General features: G+C 46.4%; 1 protein-coding gene across 1 annotated transcript; it reads left to right on the top strand.

Annotated features, from left to right (window-relative positions):
* The first annotated feature begins 4,331 nt into the window (after positions 1-4,331).
* On the top strand, positions 4,332-6,354 carry LOC116360096 (adhesion G protein-coupled receptor F5-like). The gene is made up of 4 exons (XM_031814647.1): positions 4,332-4,542; positions 5,436-5,494; positions 5,715-5,848; positions 6,173-6,354. Exons 1-4 carry the CDS (start codon positions 4,444-4,446, stop codon positions 6,274-6,276), a joined length of 396 nt encoding a protein of 131 aa, XP_031670507.1. The 5' UTR covers positions 4,332-4,443; the 3' UTR covers positions 6,277-6,354.
* Positions 6,355-22,401: the final 16,047 nt, after the last annotated feature.

The raw sequence follows: 22,401 nt of genomic DNA, 5'->3' as shown, positions 1-22,401 counted from the left end.
GCTGTCACCACCTCCACTCCAAAAGCAGCTGTCACCACCTCCACTCAGACAGCAGCTGTCACCACCACCACTCAGACAGCAGCTGTCACCACCTCCACTCAGACAGCAGCAGTTGTCACCACCACCCCTCCAGCAACAGCTGTCACCACCTCCACTCAGGCAGCAGTCACCACCACCAATCCGGCATCAGCTGTCCCCACCTCCACTCAGACAGCAGCTGTCACCACCTCCACTCAGACAGCAGTAGCTGTCCCCACCTCCACTCAGACAGCAGCTGTCCCCACCTCCACTCCGACAGCAGCTGTCCCCACCTCCACTCAGACAGCAGCTGTCACCACCTCCACTCAGACAGCAGCTGTCACCAACCCCACTCAGACAGCAGCTGTCCCCACCTCCACTCAGACAGCAGCTGTCACCACCTCCACTCAGACAGCAGCTGGTACCACCACCACTCAGACAGCAGCTGTCCCCACCTCCACTCAGACAGCAGCTGTCACCACCACCACTCCTGCAGCAGCTGTCACCACCTCCACTCCGGCAGCAGCTGTCACCACCACCACTCCTGCAGCAGCTGTCACCACCTCCACTCCGGCAGCAGCTGTCACCACCACCACTCCTGCAGCAGCTGTCACCACCACCACCCAGGCAGCAGCTGTCACCACCACCACTCCTGCAGCAGCTGTCCCCACCTCCACTCAGACAGCAGCTGTCACCACCTCCACTCAGACAGCAGCTGGTACCACCACCACTCAGACAGCAGCTGTCCCCACCTCCACTCAGACAGCAGCTGTCACCACCTCCACTCAGACAGCAGCTGTCACCACCTCCACTCAGACAGCAGCTGTCCCCACCTCCACTCAGACAGCAGCTGTCACCACCACCAATCCAGCACCAGCTGTCACCACCAACGCAACAATGGCAGCAGCTATCGCCATCAATTCTCCAGCAACAGCAGTCACCACAGCAGCATCGACAGCAGGTGTCACCACCAACGCATCTCCGGCAACAGCTGTCACCACCAACGCATCTCCGGCAACAGCTGTCACCACCAACGCAGCTCCGGTAACAGCTGTCACCTCCACTCAGACAGCAGCTGTCACCTCCACTCAGACAGCAGCTGTCACCTACGCTCAGGCAGCAGTCACCATCTCAACTCCAACAGCAGCTGTCCCCACCTCCACTCAGGCATCAGCTGTCACCTCCACTCAGACAGCAGATGTCCCCACCTCCACTCAGACAGCAGCTGTCCCCACCTCCACTCAGACAGAAGCTGTCCCCACCCCCACTCAGACAGCAGCTGTCACCTCCACCGCTCCTGCAGCAGCTGTCACCTCCTCTCAGACAGCAGCTGTCACCTCCACCGCTCCTGCAGCAGCTGTCTACTCCACTCAGGCATCAGCTGTCCCCACCTCCACTCAGGCAGCAGTCACCATCTCCACTCCAACAGCAGCTGTCCCCACCTCCACTCAGGCATCAGCTGTCACCTCCACCGCTCCTGCATCAGCTGTCCCCACCTCCACTCAGACATCAGCTGTCACCTCCACTCAAACATCAGCTGTCACCACCTTATCTCAGGCAGCAGCTATCATCTCCACTCAGACAGCAGATGTCCCCACCTCCACTCCGACAGTAGCTGTCACCACATCCACTCCGACAGCAGCTGTCACCACCTTATCTCAGGTAGCAGCTGTCCCCACCTCCACTCAGACAGCAGCTGTCCCCACCTCCACTCAGACAGCAGCTGTCCCCACCTCCACTCAGACAGCAGCTGTCCCCACCTCCACTCAGGCAGCAGCTGTCACCACCTCCACTCCGACAGCAGCTGTCACCTCCACCGCTCCTGCAGCAGCTGTCTACTCCACTCAGGCATCAGCTGTCCCCACCTCCACTCAGGCAGCAGTCACCATCTCCACTCCAACAGCAGCTGTCCCCACCTCCACTCAGGCATCAGCTGTCACCTCCACCGCTCCGGCACCAGCTGTCCCCACCACCAATCCGGCAGCAGCTGTCCCCACCTCCATTCAGACAGCAGCTGTCACCACCTCCACTCAGACAGCAGCTGTCCCCACCTCCACTCAGACAGCAGCTGTCACCACCTCCACTCAGACAGCAGCTGTCACCACCACCACTCAGGCAGCAGCTGTCCCCACCTCCACTCAGGTAGCAGCTGGCACCACCTCCACTCAGGCATCAGCTGTCCCCACCTCCACTCAGACAGCAGCTGTCACCACCTCCACTCAGACAGCAGCAGCTGTCCCCACCTCCACTCAGACAGCAGCTGTCCCCACCTCCACTCCGACAGCAGCTGTCCCCACCTCCACTCAGACAGCAGCTGTCACCACCTCCACTCAGACAGCAGCTGTCACCAACCCCACTCAGACAGCAGCTGTCCCCACCTCCACTCAGACAGCAGCTGTCACCACCTCCACTCAGACAGCAGCTGTCACCACCTCCACTCAGACAGCAGCTGTCACCACCTCCACTCAGACAGCAGCTGGTACCACCACCACTCAGACAGCAGCTGTCCCCACCTCCACTCAGACAGCAGCTGTCACCACCACCACTCCGGCAGCAGCTGTCACCACCACCACTCCTGCAGCAGCTGTCACCACCTCCACTCCGGCAGCAGCTGTCACCACCACCACTCCTGCAGCAGCTGTCACCACCTCCACTCAGACAGCAGCTGTCCCCACCTCCACTCAGACAGCAGCTGTCACCACCTCCACTCAGACAGCAGCTGTCACCACCTCCACTCAGACAGCAGCTGTCCCCAGCTCCATTCAGACAGCAGATGTCACCACCTCCACTCAGACAGTAGCTGTCCCCACCTCCACTCAGACAGCAGCTGTCCCCACCACCACTCAGACACCAGCTGTCACCACCTCCACTCCGACAGCAGCTGTCAGCACCTTATCTCAGGCAGCAGCTGTCCCCACCTCCACTCAGACAGCAGCTGTCAGCACCTTATCTCAGGCAGCAGCTGTCCCCACCTCCACTCAGACAGCAGCTGTCCCCACCTCCACTCAGACAGCAGCTGTCCCCACCTCCACTCAGGCAGCAGCTGTCACCACCTCCACTCAGACAGCAGCTGTCACCACCTCCACTCCGACAGCAGCTGTCACCTCCACTCAGACAGCAGATGTCCCCACCTCCACTCAGACAGCAGCTGTCACCACCTCCACTCAGATAGCAGGTGTCCCCACCTCCACTCAGACAGCAGCTGTCCCCACCTCCACTCAGACAGCAGATGTCACCACCGTCGCTCCGGCACCAGCTGTCCCCACCACCAATCCGGCAGCAGCTGTCCCCACCTCCACTCAGACAGAAGCTGTCCCCACCTCCAATCAGACAGCAGCTGTCCCCACCTCCACTCAGGCAGCAGCTGTCACCACCTCCACTCAGACAGCAGCTGTTACCACCTCCCCTCAGACAGCAGCTGTCACCACCACCACTCAGGCAGCAGCTGTCCCCACCTCCACTCCGGCAGCAGCTGTCACCACCACCACTCCTGCAGCAGCTGTCACCACCACCACTCCTGCAGCAGCTGTCACCACCACCACCCAGGCAGCAGCTGTCACCACCACCACTCCTGCAGCAGCTGTCACCACCTCCACTCCGACAGCAGCTCTCACCACCTCCACTCAGACAGCAGCTGTCACCACCTCCACTCAGACAGCAGCTGTCCCCACCTCCACTCAGACAGCAGCTGTCCCCACCTCCACTCAGACAGCAGCTGTCCCCACCTCCACTCAGACAGCAGCTGTCCCCACCTCCACTCAGACAGCAGCTGTCCCCACCACCACTCAGACACCAGCTGTCACCACCTCCACTCAGACAGCAGCTGTCACCACCTCCACTCAGACACCAGCTGTCACCACCACCACTCCAGCAGCTGTCACCACCACCCCTCCTCCAGCAGCTGTTACCACCACCACCACCACTCCAGCAGCTGTTACCACCACCACTCCTCCAGCAGCTGTTACCACCACCACTCCTCCAGCAGCTGTTACCACCACCACCACCACTCCAGCAGCTGTTACCACTACCACCACTCCAGCAGCTGTTACCACCACCACTCCTCCAGCAGCTGTTACCACCACCACCACTCCAGCAGCTGTTACCACCACCACTCCTCCAGCAGCTGTTACCACCACCACCCCTCCAGCAGCTGTTACCACCACCACCACCACTCCAGCAGCTGTTACCACCACCACTCCTCCAGCAGCTGTTACCACCACCACCACTCCAGCAGCTGGTACCACCACCACCCCTCCAGCAGCTGGTACCACCACCACCCCTCCAGCAGCTGTTACTACCACCACCACTCCAGCAGCTGGTACCACAACCACTCCTCCAGCAGCTGTCACCACCACCGCAGCTTCGGCAACAACCACTTCCGCTTCTGTTGCATCAACTGACCCTCCATCTTCTAGTGAAGGAACAATGAGTCTTCAGTTCCGTCTCAACCAGACGTTCAACTCAGATCTTTCCAACCCTTCCTCTTCAGGGTTCAAGACTCTGGCTGCCAAAGTGACCTCTGAGGTAAGTATCGGGTGATTCCACGCCAGCGTAGGTAGGAGGCATGTACAGGTAGGATAATATTTCTGGTAGCTCAGATTCTCACACAGAAACTTCAATGGGAGGAAGGCTGGTTACTTTTGTATCACAAACCATTTTTTGGAAAACCATGATGTAAGTCAGGCCCTTTATAGACCTGCATCTCAGTGCTAGAGGTGTCACTACAGACCCTGGTTCGATTCCTGCTGTTCGATTCCTGGCTGTATCACAGTGGTCTAAGGCACTGCATCTCAGTGCTAGAGGCATCACTAGAGATGGGGGAAAACCATGATGTAAGTCAGGCCCTTTATAGACCTGCATCTCAGTGCTAGAGGTGTCACTACAGACCCTGGTTCGATTCCTGCTGTTCGATTCCTGGCTGTATCACAGTGGTCTAAGGCACTGCATCTCAGTGCTAGAGGTGTCTGTACATGCCTCCCGTAAAACCCTATCATCAGTTATCCTGTACATGCCTCCTGTAAAACCCTATCATCAGTTATCCTGTACATGCCTCCTGTAAAACCCTATCATCAGTTATCCTGTACATGCCTCCTGTAAAACCCTATCATCAGTTATCCTGTACATGCCTCCTGTAAAACCCTATCATCAGTTATCCTGTCCATGCCTCCTGTTAAAACCCTATCATCAGTTATCCTGTACATGCCTCCTGTAAAACCCTATCATCAGTTATTCTGTACATGCCTCCTGTAAAACCCTATCTTAACTTAACATCAGTTGTCAGTACATGCCAAGTCAAAAAGGTTACTATTGAGAGGTCTATTTACTATGAAAGAACGAAACCAAAGCTTCTATTAATGCCGTCAAGGACCCTGTTTTCATTGAACCTTTCATTATCCTATGTTAAACTTTCAACGCAGGTGAAAAAGGTTTTTGCTAAGACCCCAGGCTTCCGTCGTTCCATTGTCAACTCATTCAGGTAAGGGTGTGAATTCTCATTACTGATTGACTAGGTTTCTGTTCTACCTTCTGTTATTTGTACTACTACATTGATGTTGATTACTTCATCGTTGGGTTTAAGGCTTGCAAGAAACGGCATTTCACTGCACTTGTGGACATGACATTAAAACTTTGACGATTCTGTTGATGATGATAATGATATCTGAGGGTGGTCCATTTTCTCTCCTTCTCCTGAGTAGGAGTGGATCTGTAGTTACCGACATGACCCTCGTGTTCGACAACCAAACTTCGGTTCCCAGCTCAAGCAACTCACAGGCAATTCTCACCAGCAGTTCCACCTCCCTGAACATTCTATCAGGCAGCATCATTTTTGGTAGGTATTCACCGCCAGGGGTGGATTGGCCATCTGGCATTTCTGGCAAATGCCCAGATGGGCTGGTCCATTTTCAGCCCAGTGGGCCTGTCTAATGTGTTTTTTTGGGGGGGAAAAACAGTATAATTATCTGGCTAATAATTTGGGGCAAAAAATGAGCCAATGTGTTAGAAATGCCAGGGCCGCTTTCTGGTCCCAGTCTGCCCCTGTTTCACTGTCACCGTACGCATCTATACGAGCAAAGTCAACATTTGAACAGAAACATGAAAAGACAATCCACTTTTGTAATTTACTGAACAATATCTGTTTTTCCTACTTTTTCAGGGTCATCAACCACATCAGGAAGTGCTCCCCGACCCACTTCCTTCTCTCTGGCTGCCTTGCCTCTCAGTTTGGCTCTATTAATGGTACAGCTGCTGGCTAGCTAATAGCCTGGGACATAGCTGCTGTGGCTCTGCTAGCTGGTAGGCTAGCTAATAGCCTGTGACATAGCTGCTGTGGCTCTGCTAGCTACTAGGCTAGCTAATAGCCGGGGGCATAGCTGCTGTGGCTCTGCTAGCTGCTGGCTAACCAATAGCCTGGGGCATAGCTGCTGTGGCTCTGCTAGCTGGTAGGCTAGCTAATAGCCTGGGGCATAGCTGCTGTGGCTCTGGTAGCTGGTAGGCTAGCTAATAGCCTGGGGCATAGCTGCTGTGGCATTGGTTTAACCAATCAACAGTTTCTCATAGATACAGCCTTAAAGCTAGAATCCTTAGTTGCTACACCCATTTTTTTTACTTCTGAATTAATTATATGTACCCATTGATTCTAGAAGAATATAACATATGAATACCTCATGAGTTTAGCTCAACTGTCGTACCCCATCAGAACCCAAAATATAAGCTTGTTTTACCCCAATGTTTCTAAACAATGCAAACAAACACTGTACAGCTTTAAAACATGATTAAAACTATAATTATGAAATCATGGAGGGTCAGTCCTGGCATCCATAGCTCTGTCTCTGAATTTGAGAGTGGTCACATTTTATTACCAAACAAAACAGAGAGCAGGTGTTCATTTGTTATTGTCTCAGTTAATAAGGACTCTAGCTTTAAGATGCATTACCTGCTTAAAGCACAAATTTAATTTGAGAGTTATTATTTCTATACCACTGTCTCGTTCTGAACTTCTAATGCCAGTGGGTGTGGCTTCGTGACAACGATCAAGAGGAGCTGCTCACCGATTGGACAGCTCCAATGCAGTGACACCCAGACCAGCATATGCATGTGTGGTTAGAACTGATTTGATTGAAGTGAGGCCCTTATCTTTTCAAATTACTATTATTTAACACTTAACCATATAACAGACTAAAATTTATTATTATTAATTTGCACCAGGTACAACGCAACTTGCACACTATTTATCAGTGTTTTTTTTTTAACAAAAAACCCTGAAGAAATTACAAAAAACCTTTCCTATTGCACAATTTATTTGCTTTTAAAAACTTTTAAAAAATATATATATGTATTTTTGATGTTTTATTTGATCATATTTCCCCCTTTAATTAATGTTATTAGTTAAATATATATATAACTAGTTAATATTAAATATTAATATTTAACTATATATATTTAATTATTAACTGATGTAACTATAGATACTATGTAGCTGTTACTATATTTACAATTAAAATTCACCGGGATGGTATTTACTTTGAGTGATTTTGGGCAATGAAAATGTGGACCACTTCAATGTTTTAAAACTGTTGTAGAGCCTCGGCTGGTTTGTACTTGTCTTGTTATTATTAAATCTAATATATTATGGAACACTCGTAGAATATAGATTTGTCCTTTTTTTCATTACTGGTTGAATATAATGACATTTTGGGTCGCATGTAATGACATCTCAATATCCTTCTAGAGGTACATCTCAATAATCTAGTCTAATATCCTTCTAGGGGTACATCTCAATAATCTGGTCTAATATCCTTCTAGGGGTACATCTCAATAATCTGGTCTAATATCCTTCTAGAGGTACATCTCAATAATCTAGTCTAATATCCTTCTAGGGGTACATCTGAATAATCTGGTCTAATATCCTTCTAGGGGTACATCTCAATAATCTAGTCTAATATCATTCTAGGGGTGCATCTCTATAGTGTAATCTAATATCCTTCTAGGGGTACATCTCAATAATCTAGTCTAATATCATTCTAGGGGTGCATCTCTATAGTGTAATCTAATATCCTTCTAGGGGTACATCTCAATAGTGTTAGTTTTGTTTCCTCCTAGCGGTGCATCACAATTGCCGAACTAGACTGACCCAATCTAGTGGCAGCATTAGTAAGACAGACAACATACTATTGAGAATCCCCTACACTACACTAGAGACAATCAACCCGAGACTACACTAGAGACTATTGAGACTCACCCCTAGACTACACTACTGACCATCGACACTCACCCCGAGACTACACTAGAGACTATTGAGAATCAACCCTAGACTACACTAGAGACTATTGACACTCACCCAGAGACTACAATAGAGACACTCACCCCGAGACTACACTAGAGACAATCACCCCGAGACTACACTAGAGACTATTGAGACTCACCCCGAGACTACACTAGAGACTATTGACACTCACCCCGAGACTACACTAGAGACTATTGACACTCACCCCGAGACTACACTAGAGACTATTGACACTCACCCGAGACTACACTAGAGACACTCACCCCGAGACTACACTAGAGATTAATGAGACTCACCTCTACACTATACTAGAGACTATTGAAACTCACCCCTAGGCTACACTAGACCATTGAGACTCACCCCTAGACTACACTAGACCATTGAGACTCACCCCTAGGCTTAACCAGACCATTGAGACTCGCCCCTAGGCTACACTAGAGACTATCGAGACTCACCCCTAGACTAAACCAGACCATTGAGACACGCCCCTAGGCTACACTAGAGACTATTGAGACTCACCCCTAGACTACACTAGAGACTATTGAGACTCACCCCTAGACTACACTATTGAGACTAACCCATAGACTACACTAGAGACGAATGACACTCACCCCGAGACTACATGAGAAACTTATGAGACCCACCCCTAGACTACACTAGAGACTATTGAGATTCAACCCCTAGACAACACTAGAGACTATTGAGACTAACCCATAGACTACACTAGAGACTATTGAGACTGACCCCTAGACAACACTAGAGACTATTGAGACTAACCCATAGACTACAACTAGAGACGAATGACACTCACCCCTAGACTACATGAGAGACTATTGAGACTAACCCATAGACTACACTAGAGACTATTGAGACTCATCCCTAGACTACACTAGAGACTATTGAGACTCAACCCCTGGACTACATGAGAGACTAATGAGACTCAACCCTAGACTACACTAGAGACTATTGAGACTCAACCCATGGACTACACTAGAGACTATTGAGATTCAACCCCTGGACTACACTAGAGACTATTGAGATTCAACCCCTGGACTACACTAGAGACTATTGAGATTCAACCCCTGCACCAGAGACAATTTCTTGAATTTCTTGAATTGTTCAACACTTTTTTGGTTACTATATGATTCCATATGTGTTATTTCATAGTTTTGAGGTCTTCACTATTATTCTACAATGTAGAAAATAGTAAAAATAAAGAAAAACCCTGGAATGAGTCGGTGTGTCCACACTTTTGACTGGTCGAGTCACTGATGTGATCTTCCTGTCTGGGTTGCCCCCCCCCCCCCCTTGGGTTGTGCCGTGGCGGAGATCTTTGTGGGCTATACTCGGCCTTGTCTCAGGATGGTAAGTTGGTGGTTGAAGAAATCCCTCTAGTGGTGTGGGGGCTGTGCTTTGGCAAAGTGGGTGGGGTTATATCCTTCCTGTTTGGCCCTGTCCGGGGGTGTCCTCGGATGGGGCCACAGTCTCTCCTGACCCCTCCTGTCTCAGCCTCCAGTATTTATGCTGCAGTAGTTTATGTGTCAGGGGGCTAGGGTCAGTTTGTTATATCTGGAGTACTTCTCCTGTCCTATTCGGTGTCCTGTGTGAATCTAAGTGTGCGTTCTCTAATTCTCTCTTTCACTCTTTCTTTCTCTCGGAGGACCTGAGCACTAGGACCATGCCTCAGGACTACCTGACATGATGACTCCTTGCTGTCCCCAGTCCACCTGGCCGTGCTGCTGCTCCAGTTTCAACTGTTCTGCCTTATTATTATTCGACCATGCTGGTCATTTATGAACATTTGAACATCTTGGCCATGTTATAATCTCCACCCGGCACAGCCAGAAGAGGACTGGCCACCCCACATAGCCTGGTTCCTCTCTAGGTTTCTTCCTAGATTTTGGCCTTTCTAGGGAGTTTTTCCTAGCCACCGTGCTTCTACACCTGCATTGCTTGCTGTTTGGGGTTTTAGGCTGGGTTTCTGTACAGCACTTTGAGATATCAGCTGATGTACGAAGGGCTATATAAATACATTTGATTTGATTTGATACTGTAAATACACACACATACACACGCAAAACACTCATATACACACATCTTATATACACACACTCACATATGATTTATTTTATTTCACCTTTATTTAACCAGGTAGGATAGTTGAGAACAAGTTCTCATTTGCAACTGCGACCTGGCCAAGATAAAGCAAAGCAGTGTGACACAGACAACAACACAGAGTTACACATGGAATAAACAAGTCAATAACACAATAAACAAGTCAATGACACAATAGAGAAAAGAAAGTCTATATACAGTGTGTGCAAAAGGCATGAGGAGGTAGGCAATAAATAGGCCATAGGAGTGAATAATTACAGATTAACACTGGAGTGATAAATGAGCAGATGGTCATGTGCAAGTAGAGATACTGGTGTGCTATTTACAGATGGACTATGTACAGCTGCAGTGATCGGTTAGCTGCTCAGATAGTGTGTGGATGAGGTAGGTAGATTGGGTGGGCTATTTACAGATGGACTATGTACAGCTGCAGTGATCGGTTAGCTGCTCAGATAGTGTGGGGATGAGGTAGGTAGATTGGGTTGGCTATTTACAGATGGACTATGTACAGCTGCAGTGATCGGTTAGCTGCTCAGATAGTGTGTGGATGAGGTAGGTAGATTGGGTGGGCTATTTACAGATGGACTATGTACAGCTGCAGCGATCGGTTAGCTGCTCAGTTAGTGTGTGGATGAGGTAGGTAGATTGGGTGGGCTATTTACAGATGGACTATGTACAGCTGCAGTGATCGGTTAGCTGCTCAGATAGTGTGTGGATGAGGTAGGTAGATTGAGTGGGCTATTTACAGATGGACTATGTACAGCTGCAGTGATCGGTTAGCTGCTCAGATAGTGTGTGGATGAGGTAGGTAGATTGGGTGGGCTATTTACAGATGGACTATGTACAGCTGCAGTGATCGGTTAGCTGCTCAGATAGTGTGTGGATGAGGTAGGTAGATTGGGTGGGCTATTTACAGGTGGACTATGTACAGCTGCAGCGATCGGTTAGCTGCTCAGATAGTGTGTGGATGAGGTAGGTAGATTGGGTGGGCTATTTACAGATGGACTATGTACAGCTGCAGTGATCGGTTAGCTGCTCAGATAGTGTGTGGATGAGGTAGGTAGATTGGGTGGGCTATTTACAGATGGACTATGTACAGCTGCAGCGATCGGTTAGCTGCTCAGTTAGTGTGTGGATGAGGTAGGTAGATTGGGTGGGCTATTTACAGATGGACTATGTACAGCTGCAGTGATCGGTTAGCTGCTCAGATAGTGTGTGGATGAGGTAGGTAGATTGGGTGGGCTATTTACAGATGGACTATGTACAGCTGCAGTGATCGGTTAGCTGCTCAGATAGTGTGTGGATGAGGTAGGTAGATTGGGTGGGCTATTTACAGATGGACTATGTACAGCTGCAGTGATCGGTTAGCTGCTCAGATAGTGTGTGGATGAGGTAGGTAGATTGGGTGGGCTATTTACAGATGGACTATGTACAGCTGCAGTGATCGGTTAGCTGCTCAGATAGTGTGTGGATGAGGTAGGTAGATTGGGTGGGCTATTTACAGATGGACTATGTACAGCTGCAGTGATCGGTTAGCTGCTCAGATAGTGTGTGGATGAGGTAGGTAGATTGGGTGGGCTATTTACAGATGGACTATGTACAGCTGCAGTGATCGGTTAGCTGCTCAGATAGTGTGTGGATGAGGTAGGTAGATTGGGTGGGCTATTTACAGATGGACTATGTACAGCTGCAGTGATCGGTTAGCTGCTCAGATAGTGTGTGGATGAGGTAAGTAGATTGGGTGGGCTATTTACAGATGGACTATGTACAGGTGAAGTAATCTGTGAGCTGCTCTGACAGTTGGTGCTTAAAGCTAGTGAGGGAGATAAGTGTTTCCAGTTTCAGAGATTTTTGTAGTTCGTTCCAGTCATTGACAGCAGAGAACTGGAAGGAGAGGCGGCCAAAGAAAGAATTGGTTTTGGGGGTGACTAGAGAGATATACCTGCTGGAGCGTGTGCTACAGGTGGGAGATGCTATGGTGACCAGCGAGCTGAGATAAGGGGGGACTTTACCTAGCAGGGTCTTGTAGATGACATGGAGCCAGTGGGTTTGGCGACGAGTATGAAGCGAGTGCCAGCCAACGAGAGCGTACAGGTCGCAATGGTGGGTAGTATATGGGGCTTTGGTGACAAACGGATTGCACTGTGATAGACTGCATCCAATTTGTTGAGTAGGGTATTGGAGGCTATTTTGTAAATGACATCGCCAAAGTCGAGGATTGGTAGGATGGTCAGATTTACAAGGGTATGTTTGGCAGCATGAGTGAAGGATGCTTTGTTGCGAAATAGGAAGCCAATTCTAGATTTAACTTTGAATTGGAGATGTTTGATATGGGTCTGGAAGGAGAGTTTACAGTCTAACCAGACACCTAAGTATTTGTAGTTGTCCACGTATTCTAAGTCAGAGCCGTCCAGAGTAGTGATGTTGGACAGGCGGGTAGGTGCAGGTAGCGATCGGTTGAAGAGCATGCATTTAGTTTTACTTGTATTTAAGAGCAATTGGAGGCCACGGAAGGAGAGTTGTATGGCATTCTCTCCTCAGCTTATTGAGGGTACGAAACAACATCTCCACTCCACTGAGTCTTCCAACTCAATCATCAAGTTTGCGGACGACACTACAGTGGTAGGCTTGATTACCAACAACGACGAGACGGCCTACAGGGAGGAGGTGAGGGCCCTCGGAGTGTGGTGTCAGGAAAATAACCTCACACTCAACGTCAACAAAACAAAGGAGATGATCGTGGACTTCAGCAGAAGGAGCCCCCCCCCCCCATCCACATCGACGAGACAGTAGTGGAGAAGGTGGAAAGTTTCAAGTTCCTCGGCGTACACATCACAGACAAACTGAAATGGTCCACACAGACAGACAGCGTTGTGAAGAAGGCACAACAGCGCCTCTTCAACCTCAGGAGGCTGAAAAAATTGGGCTTGTCACCGAAAACACTCACAAACTTTTACAGAGGCACAATCGAGAGCATCCTGTCGGGCTGTATCACCGCCTGGTACGGCAGCTGCTCCGCCCACAACCGTAAGGCTCTTCAGAGGGTAGTGAGGTCTGCACAACGCATCACCGGGGGCAAACTACCTGCCCTCCAGGACACCTACACCACCCGATGTCACAGGAAGGCCTTAAAGATCATCAAGGACAACAACCACCCGAGCCACTGCCTGTTCACCCTGCTATCATCCAGAAGGTGAGGTCAGTACAGGTGCATCAAAGCAGGGACCAAGAGACTGAAAAACAGCTTCTATCTCAAGGTCATCAGACTGTTAAACAGCTTCTGTCTCAAGGTCATGAGACTGTTAAACAGCCATCACTAACATAGAGTGGCTGCTGCCAACACACTGACTCAAATCTCTGTCTCAAGGCCATCAGACTGTTAAACAGCCACCACTAACATTGAGTGGCTGCTGCCAACACACTGACTCAAATCTCTGGCCATCAGACTGTTAAACAGCCACCACTAACATTGAGTGGCTGCTGCCAACACACTGACTCAACTCTCTGTCTCAAGGCCATCAGACTGTTAAACAGCCACCACTAACATTGAGTGGCTGCTGCCAACACACTGACTCAAATCTCTGTCTCCAAGCCAACAGACTGTTAAACAGCCACCACTAACATAGAGTGGCTGCTGCCAACACACTGACTCAAATCTCTGTCTCAAGGCCATCAGACTGTTAAACAGCCACCACTAACATTGAGTGGCTGCTGCCAACACACTGACTCAAATCTCTGGCCATCAGACTGTTAAACAGCCACCACTAACATTGAGTGGCTGCTGCCAACACACTGACTCAACTCTCTGTCTCAAGGCCATCAGACTGTTAAACAGCCACCACTAACATAGAGTGGCTGCTGCCAACATACTGACTCAAATCTCTATCTCAAGGCCATCAGACTGTTAAACAGCTTCTATCTCAAGGTCATCAGACTGTTAAACAGCTTCTGTCTCAAGGTCATCAGACTGTTAAACAGCCACCACTAACATTGAGTGGCTGCTGCCAACACACTGACTCAAATCTCTGGCCATCAGACTGTTAAACAGCCACCACTAACATTGAGTGGCTGCTGCCAACACACTGACTCAAATCTCTGGCCATCAGACTGTTAAACAGCCACCACTAACATTGAGTGGCTGCTGCCAACACACTGACTCAAATCTCTGTCTCAAGGCCATCAGACTGTTAAACAGCCACCACTAACATTGAGTGGCTGCTGCCAACACACTGACTCAAATCTCTGGCCATCAGACTGTTAAACAGCCACCACTAACATTGAGTGGCTGCTGCCAACACACTGACTCAAATCTCTGTCTCAAGGCCATCAGACTGTTAAACAGCCACCACTAACATAGAGTGGCTGCTGCCAACACACTGACTCAACTCTCTGTCTCCAAGCCATCAGACTGTTAAACAGCCACCACTAACATAGAGTGGCTGCTGCCAACACACTGACTCAACTCTCTGTCTCAAGGCCATCAGACTGTTAAACAGCCACCACTAACATTGAGTGGCTGCTGCCAACATACTGACTCAACTCTCTGTCCACTTTAATAATGAAAAATGGGATGTAATAAATGTATCACTAGTCACTTTAAACAATGCCCCTTTATATAATGTTTACATACCCTACATTACTCATCTCATATATATACTGTACTCTATACCATCTACTGCATCTTGTTTACATACCCTACATTACTCATCTCATATGTATATACTGTACTCTATACCATCTACTGCATCTTGTTTACATACCCTACATTACTCATCTCATATATACTGTACTCTATACCATCTACTGCATCTTGTTTACATACCCTACATTACTCATCTCATATATACTGTACTCTATACCATCTACTGCATCTTGTTTACATACCCTACATTACTCATCTCATATATATACTGTACTCTATACCATCTACTGCATCTTGTTTACATACCCTACATTACTCATCTCATATGTATATACTGTACTCTATACCATCTACTGCATCTTGTTTACATACCCTACATTACTCATCTCATATATATACTGTACTCTATACCATCTACTGCATCTTGTTTACATACCCTACATTACTCATCTCATATATACTGTACTCTATACCATCTACTGCATCTTGTTTACATACCCTACATTACTCCTCTCATATGTATATACTGTACTCTATACCATCTACTGCATCTTGCCTATGCCGTTCGGCCATCACTCATCCATATATTTATAGGTACATATTCTTATTCATTCCTTTACACTTGTGTGTATAAGGTAGTAGTTGTGAAATTGTTAGGTTACTCGTTGGTTATTACTGCATGGTCGGAACTAGAAGCACAAGCATTTCGTTACACTCGCATTAACATCTGCTAACTATGTGTATGTGACAAATAACATTTGATTTGATTTGATTTGACGTCTCTAGTTTAATTTCTCTCCTCCCCTAGCTCCTTGGTCTCTCTCCTCCCCCTAGCTCCTTGGTCTCTCTCCTTAACTTATTGATCTCTAGTTTAATTTCTCTCCTCCCCTAGCTCCTTGGTCTCTCTCCTTAACTTATTGATCTCTAGGTTAATTTCTCTCCTCCCCTAGCTCCTTGGTCTCTCTCCTTAGCTTATGTCCCATAATGGCATCATTGTATCTGTCCCATAACGGCATCATTGTATCTGTCCCATAATGGCATAAGTGTATCTGTCCCATAACGGCATCATTGTATCTGTCCTATAATGGCATCATTGTATAGATAGACATGGCATCATTGTATCTGTCCCATTATGGCATCATTGTATAGATAGACAAGGCATCATTGTATCTGTCCCATAATGGCATCATTGTATAGATAGACAAGGCATCATTGTATCTGTCCCATAACGGCATCATTGTATCTGTCCCGTAACGGTTTCATATTATCTGTCCCATAACGGCATCATTGTATCTGTCCCATTATGGCATCACTGTATCGGTCCCACAATGGTTTCATATTAACTGTCCCATAATGGCATCTTGTATCTGTCCCATAATGGTGTCATTGTATCTGTCCTATAATGGTGTCATTGTATCTGTCCCATAATGGTGTCATTGTATCTGTCCCATAACGGTATCAGTGTATCTGTCCCATAACGGCATCAGTGTATCTGTCCCATAACGGCATCAGTGTATCTGTCCCATGACGGCATCTTTGTATCTGTCCCATAATGGCATAAATGTATCTGTCCCATAATGGCATCATTGTATCTGTCCCATAACGGCATCATGGTATCTGTCCCATAATGGCATCATTGTATCTGCCCCATGATGGCATCTTTGTATCTGTCCCATAACGGCATCTTTGTATCTGTCCCATAACATCATATTATCTGTCCCATAACGGCATCATTGTATCTGTCCCATAATGGCATCATTGTATAGATAGACATGGCATCATTGTATCTGTCCCATAACGGCATCATTGTATCTGTCCCGTAATGGCATCATTGTATCTGTCCCATAACGGCATCATAATATCTGTCCCATAATGGCATCATTGTATAGATAGACATGGCATCATTGTATCTGTCCCATAACGGCATCATTGTATCTGTCCCGTAATGGCATCATTGTATCTGTCCCATAACGGCATCATAATATCTGTCCCATAACGGCATCACTGTATCTGTCCCATAATGGCATCATTGTATCTGTCCCATAACAGCATCTTTGTATCTGTCCCATAACATCATATTATCTGTCCCATAACGGCATCATTGTATCTGTCCCATAATGGCATCATTGTATCTGTCCCATGACGGCATCATTTCATCTGTCCCATGATGGCATCATTGTATCTGCCCCATAATGGCATCATTTCATCTGTCCCGTAACGACATCATTGTATCTGTCCCATAATGGCATAAATGTATCTGTCCCATAATGGCATCATTGTATCTGTCCCATAACGGCATCATTGTATCTGTCCCATAACGGCATCATGGTATCTGTCCCATAACGGCATCATTGTATCTGTCCCATAATGGCATTATAGTATAGATAGACATGGCATCATTGTATCTGTCCCATAACGGCATCATTGTATAGATAGACATGGCATCATTGTATCTGTCCCATAATGGCATCATTGTATCTGTCCCATAACAGCATCATTGCATCTGTCCCATAACGGCATCATTGTATCTGTCCCATAATGGCATCATTGTATAGATAGACATGGCATCATTGTATCTGTCCCATAACGGCATCATTGATAGACATGGCATCATTGTATCTGTCCCATAATGGCATCATTGTATAGATAGACATGGCATCATTGCATCTGTCCCATAACGGCATCATTGTATCTGTCCCATAATGGCATCATTGTATAGATAGACAAGGCATTGAGGGCATCTCAATTTTGAAGTAGTCCATTTTCTTCTACAACTTCTTCAAAGAGTTGGTAAACAAACTGAAAGGGAGCACACTGCCCCCCGCAGGATGTTGTCTGAACAGGTATAAAGCCAAGGATGCTGATGCTAATGCCACCTGCAATTATGGGACGTTTGCTCACAAATATAATGAATTGGCCGATCCCTGCTGATGACCCAGATGGAATCATTCCTTAACCCATAGGACGTCTCACCCAGCTGACTACTTCCAAATGGTGAAAGTCCTCAGTGGAGCTGCACATGCTAAAATAGTTTTATGGGCACTAGAGTCCTCTATCTAACTCTATGGTTGGGAAACACCACTTATCTCCTTGTATAGTCTCAATAGTGTAGCCGTAGGGGTGAGATTCAATAGTCTCTAGTGTAGCCTTAGGGGTGAGTCTCAATAGTCTAGTGTCATCTTGTGGTGAGTCTCAACAGTCTCTAGTTTAGTCTAGGGGGAGTCTCAATAGTTTATAGTGTAGTTGAGAGGTGAGTCTCAATAGTCTCTAGTGTAGTCTAGGGGTGAGTCACAATTGTCTCTAGTGTAGTCTAGGGGTGAGTGTCAATAGTCTCTAGTGTAGTCAAGGGGTGAGTCTAACAGTATCTGGTGTAGTCTAGGGGTGAGTCACAATTGTCTCTAGTGTAGTCTAGGGTTGAGTCTCAACAGTATATAGTTTAGTCAAGGGGTGAGTTTCAACAGTCTCTGGTGTAGTCTAGGGGTGAGTCACAATTGTCTCTAGTGTAGTCTAGGGTTGAGTCTCAACAGTATATAGTTTAGTCAAGGGCTGAGTCTTAACAGTCTAGTGTAGTCTAGGGGTGAGTCTCAATAGTCTGTAGTGTAGTCTAGGGGTGAGTCTCAATAGTCTCTAGTGTTGTCTAGGGGTGAGTCTCAATAGTCTCTAGTGGTGAGTCTCAATAGTCTAGTGTAGTCTAGGGTTGAGTCTCAATTGTCTCTAGTGTAGTCTAGGGTTGAGTCTCAATAGTATATAGTTTAGTCAAGGGGTGAGTCTCAACAGTCTCTGGTGTAGTCTAGGGGTGAGTCTCAATAGTTTAGTGTAGTCTAGGGGTGAGTCTCAATAGTCTCTAGTGTAGTCTAGGGTTGAGTCTCAATAGTATATAGTTTAGTCAAGGGGTGAGTCTCAACAGTCTCTAGTGTAGTCTAGGGGTGAGTCTCAATAGTTTAGTGTAGTCTAGGGGTGAGTCTCAATAGTCTCTAGTGTAGTCTAGGGGTGAGTCTCAATAGTTTAGTGTAGTCTAGGGGTGAGTCTCAATAGTCTCTAGTGTAGTCTAGGGGTAAGTCTCAATAGTCTCTCGTGTAGTCAAGGGGTGAGTTTCATTACTGTTTTGTCTGTTATACTAATGCTGCCACTAGATGGGGTCAGATGGACCTGCAAGTGACATTTTTAATTTGGTATTCTCGTTCAACTATTGAGATGCATCGCTGGGAGGAAACAAAACTAGACTGTTGAGATGTACCGCTAGAAGGATATGAGACTAGATTAATGAGATTTACCCCTAGAAGGATATTAGACTAGATTATTGAGATTTACCCCTAGAAGGATATTAGACCACGTTATTGAGATGTACCCCTAGAAGGATATTAGACTAGATTATTGAGATGTACCCCTAGAAGGATATTAGACTAGATTATTGAGATGTACCCCTAGAAGGATATTAGACCACGTTATTGAGATGTACCCCTAGAAGGATATTAGACCACGTTATTGAGATGTACCCCTAGAAGGATATTAGACCATGTTATTGAGATGTACCCCTAGAAGGATATTAGACTAGATTATTGAGATGTACCCCTAGAAGGAGATTAGACTAGATTATTGAGATGTACCCCTAGAAGGATATTAGACTAGATTATTGAGATGTACCCCTAGAAGGATATTAGACCATGTTATTGAGATGTACCCCTAGAAGGATATTAGACTAGATTATTGAGATGCACCCCTAGAAGGAGATTAGACTAGATTATTGAGATGTACCCCTAGAAGGATATTAGACTAGATTATTGAGATGTACCCCTAGAAGGATATTAGACTAGATTATTGAGATGTACCCCTAGAAGGAGATTAGACCACGTTATTGAGATGTACCCCTAGAAGGATATTGAGATGTCATTATATTCAACCAGTAATGAAAAAAAGGACAAATCTATATTCTACGAGTGTTCCATAATATATTAGATTTAATAATAACAAGACAAGTACAAACCAGGAGAGGCTCTACAACAGTTTTAAAAACATTGAAGTGGTCCACGTTAGTCCCTCAGTCACTTTGACACTTCAGTGCCCAAAATAACACATTTAAATGTAAATATAGTTACAGCCGTTAATAATTAAAGAGGGAACTATGATCAAATAAAAACATTTTAAAAAATATAAAAACAATTGAAAACAGTTTTTGTTTCTTTTAGTTATTTTCAGTATAAAAATTTACGCACTTTCAGGAAGACCTTCATATCTTAAAGTAATCACAATCGCACTGCACAATTCCCTATCCCACCTTGACTAGAGGAATACCTAAAGTAATGATGGGGCTGTCTTCTGTATACCACCCCTACCTAGTTACAACACAACTGATTGGCTCAAAAGCATTAAGAAGGAAATAAATTCCTCAATTTAACTTTTAACAATGCACAGCTGTTAATTGAAATGCATTCCAGGTGACTACCTTGTGAAGCTGGTTGAGAGAATGCCAAGAGCGTGTAAAGCTGTCATCAAGGCAAACGGTGGCTACTTTGAAGAATCTCAAATATAAAATACATGTGGATTTGTTTCACAAAATTCACAAACTGTGTGCCAGTCATCATGAATTGATGTCTGTGAGAGGTTAAGTGTTCAATAATAGTAAGGTGAAAGATAAGGGCCTAGCTTCCATCAAATCAGCTGTTTACCAGCGACAGACGACAGCTATTGTTTGGCAACTTGTTCTCAACTAGCCTGGTTAAATAAATAACGTGTTGGAGGTGTAACTGATCTTAAAACCTCTTAAAGCTAGGGGGCAGAATTTTCACTTTTGGATAAATAGTGTGCCCAATGTCAACTTCCTGCTCCTGTTAGAGTTGCGTAAATTCAAATCTGGTATCAGGATAAATATAACAATGAGTCACCGATTGTATACTATGTATTTTTTATTAGCTAAGTAATAAATGGCAAATGCAACTTTCGTATATACGGGCTCACTGTAATACCACGCAGGGCAGAACAGAGAACTGACAAGACGTATGTAAAACAGTATTCTTTATACTGTGATAGACAGTTCCAACCCGTCTGTTGGACGGGCGTGGTTTAAAACCACGCCCAGTAGAGACTGGGCGTGGTTTAAACTTGCTCAGCCTATTGCAGGCGCTCAGGCGGGTCCCCGCCTCTTGGCGCTTCTGTTGATAGATGTAAGTGTTGCTGTGAAGAACATCCAGGCTCTCATGCTCCATACTGTTATCTCGCACCTGGCTCCTGTTATCTAACAAAAGGCTGCTTGTTCTGCAACCCCACGCTCTGAATGTGCCCTGTCTTCTGCATTTTTCCATCACGAGAAAGTCCCCTGACACTTTTAACAATGTTTCAAGTCAGCTATGTTGCATAACACATACATACATCCACACAAGCCAACAGCAGATAATATTCAATCAAATACAGTGCCTTGCGAAAGTATTCGGCCCCCTTGAACTTTGCGACCTTTTGCCACATTTCAGGCTTCAAACATAAAGATAGAAAACTGTATTTTTTTGTGAAGAATCAACAACAAGTGGGACACAATCATGAAGTGGAACGACATTTATTGGATATTTCAAACTTTTTTAACAAATCAAAAACTGAAAAATTGGGCGTGCTAAATTATTCAGCCCCCTTAAGTTAATACTTTGTAGCGCCACCTTTTGCTGCGATTACAGCTGTAAGTCGCTTGGGGTATGTCTCTATCAGTTTTGCACATCGAGAGACCGAAATTTTTTCCCATTCCTCCTTGCAAAACAGCTCGAGCTCAGTGAGGTTGGATGGAGAGCATTTTCTTTCCACAGATTTTCGATTGGATTCAGGTCTGGACTTTGACTTGGCCATTCTAACACCTGGATATGTTTATTTTTGAACCATTCCATTGTAGATTTTGCTTTATGTTTTGGATCATTGTCTTGTTGGAAGACAAATCTCCGTCCCAGTCTCAGGTCTTTTGCAGACTCCATCAGGTTTTCTTCCAGAATGGTCCTGTATTTGGCTCCATCCATCTTCCCATCAATTTTAACCATCTTCCCTGTCCCTGCTGAAGAAAAGCAGGCCCAAACCATGATGCTGCCACCACCATGTTTGACAGTGGGGATGGTGTGGTCAGGGTGATGAGCTGTGTTGCTTTTACGCCAAACATAACGTTTTGCATTGTTGCCAGAAAGTTCCATTTTGGTTTCATCTGACCAGAGCACCTTCTTCCACATGTTTGGTGTGTCTCCCAGGTGGCTTGTGGCAAACTTTAAACAACACTTTTTATGGATATCTTTAAGAAATGGCTTTCTTCTTGCCACTCTTCCATAAAGGCAGGGGCGGTGGTGGTAACATCTGCTGCAGGGGAGGTGGTGGTACC

Source organism: Oncorhynchus kisutch, unplaced genomic scaffold (genome assembly GCF_002021735.2).
Source record: "Oncorhynchus kisutch isolate 150728-3 unplaced genomic scaffold, Okis_V2 Okis07a-Okis12b_hom, whole genome shotgun sequence".
In the NCBI taxonomy this organism is placed as follows: Eukaryota; Metazoa; Chordata; class Actinopteri; order Salmoniformes; family Salmonidae; genus Oncorhynchus; species Oncorhynchus kisutch.
The sequence above is the reverse complement of the archived record's forward strand: the minus strand, read 5'-3'. Positions and strand labels throughout refer to the sequence as shown.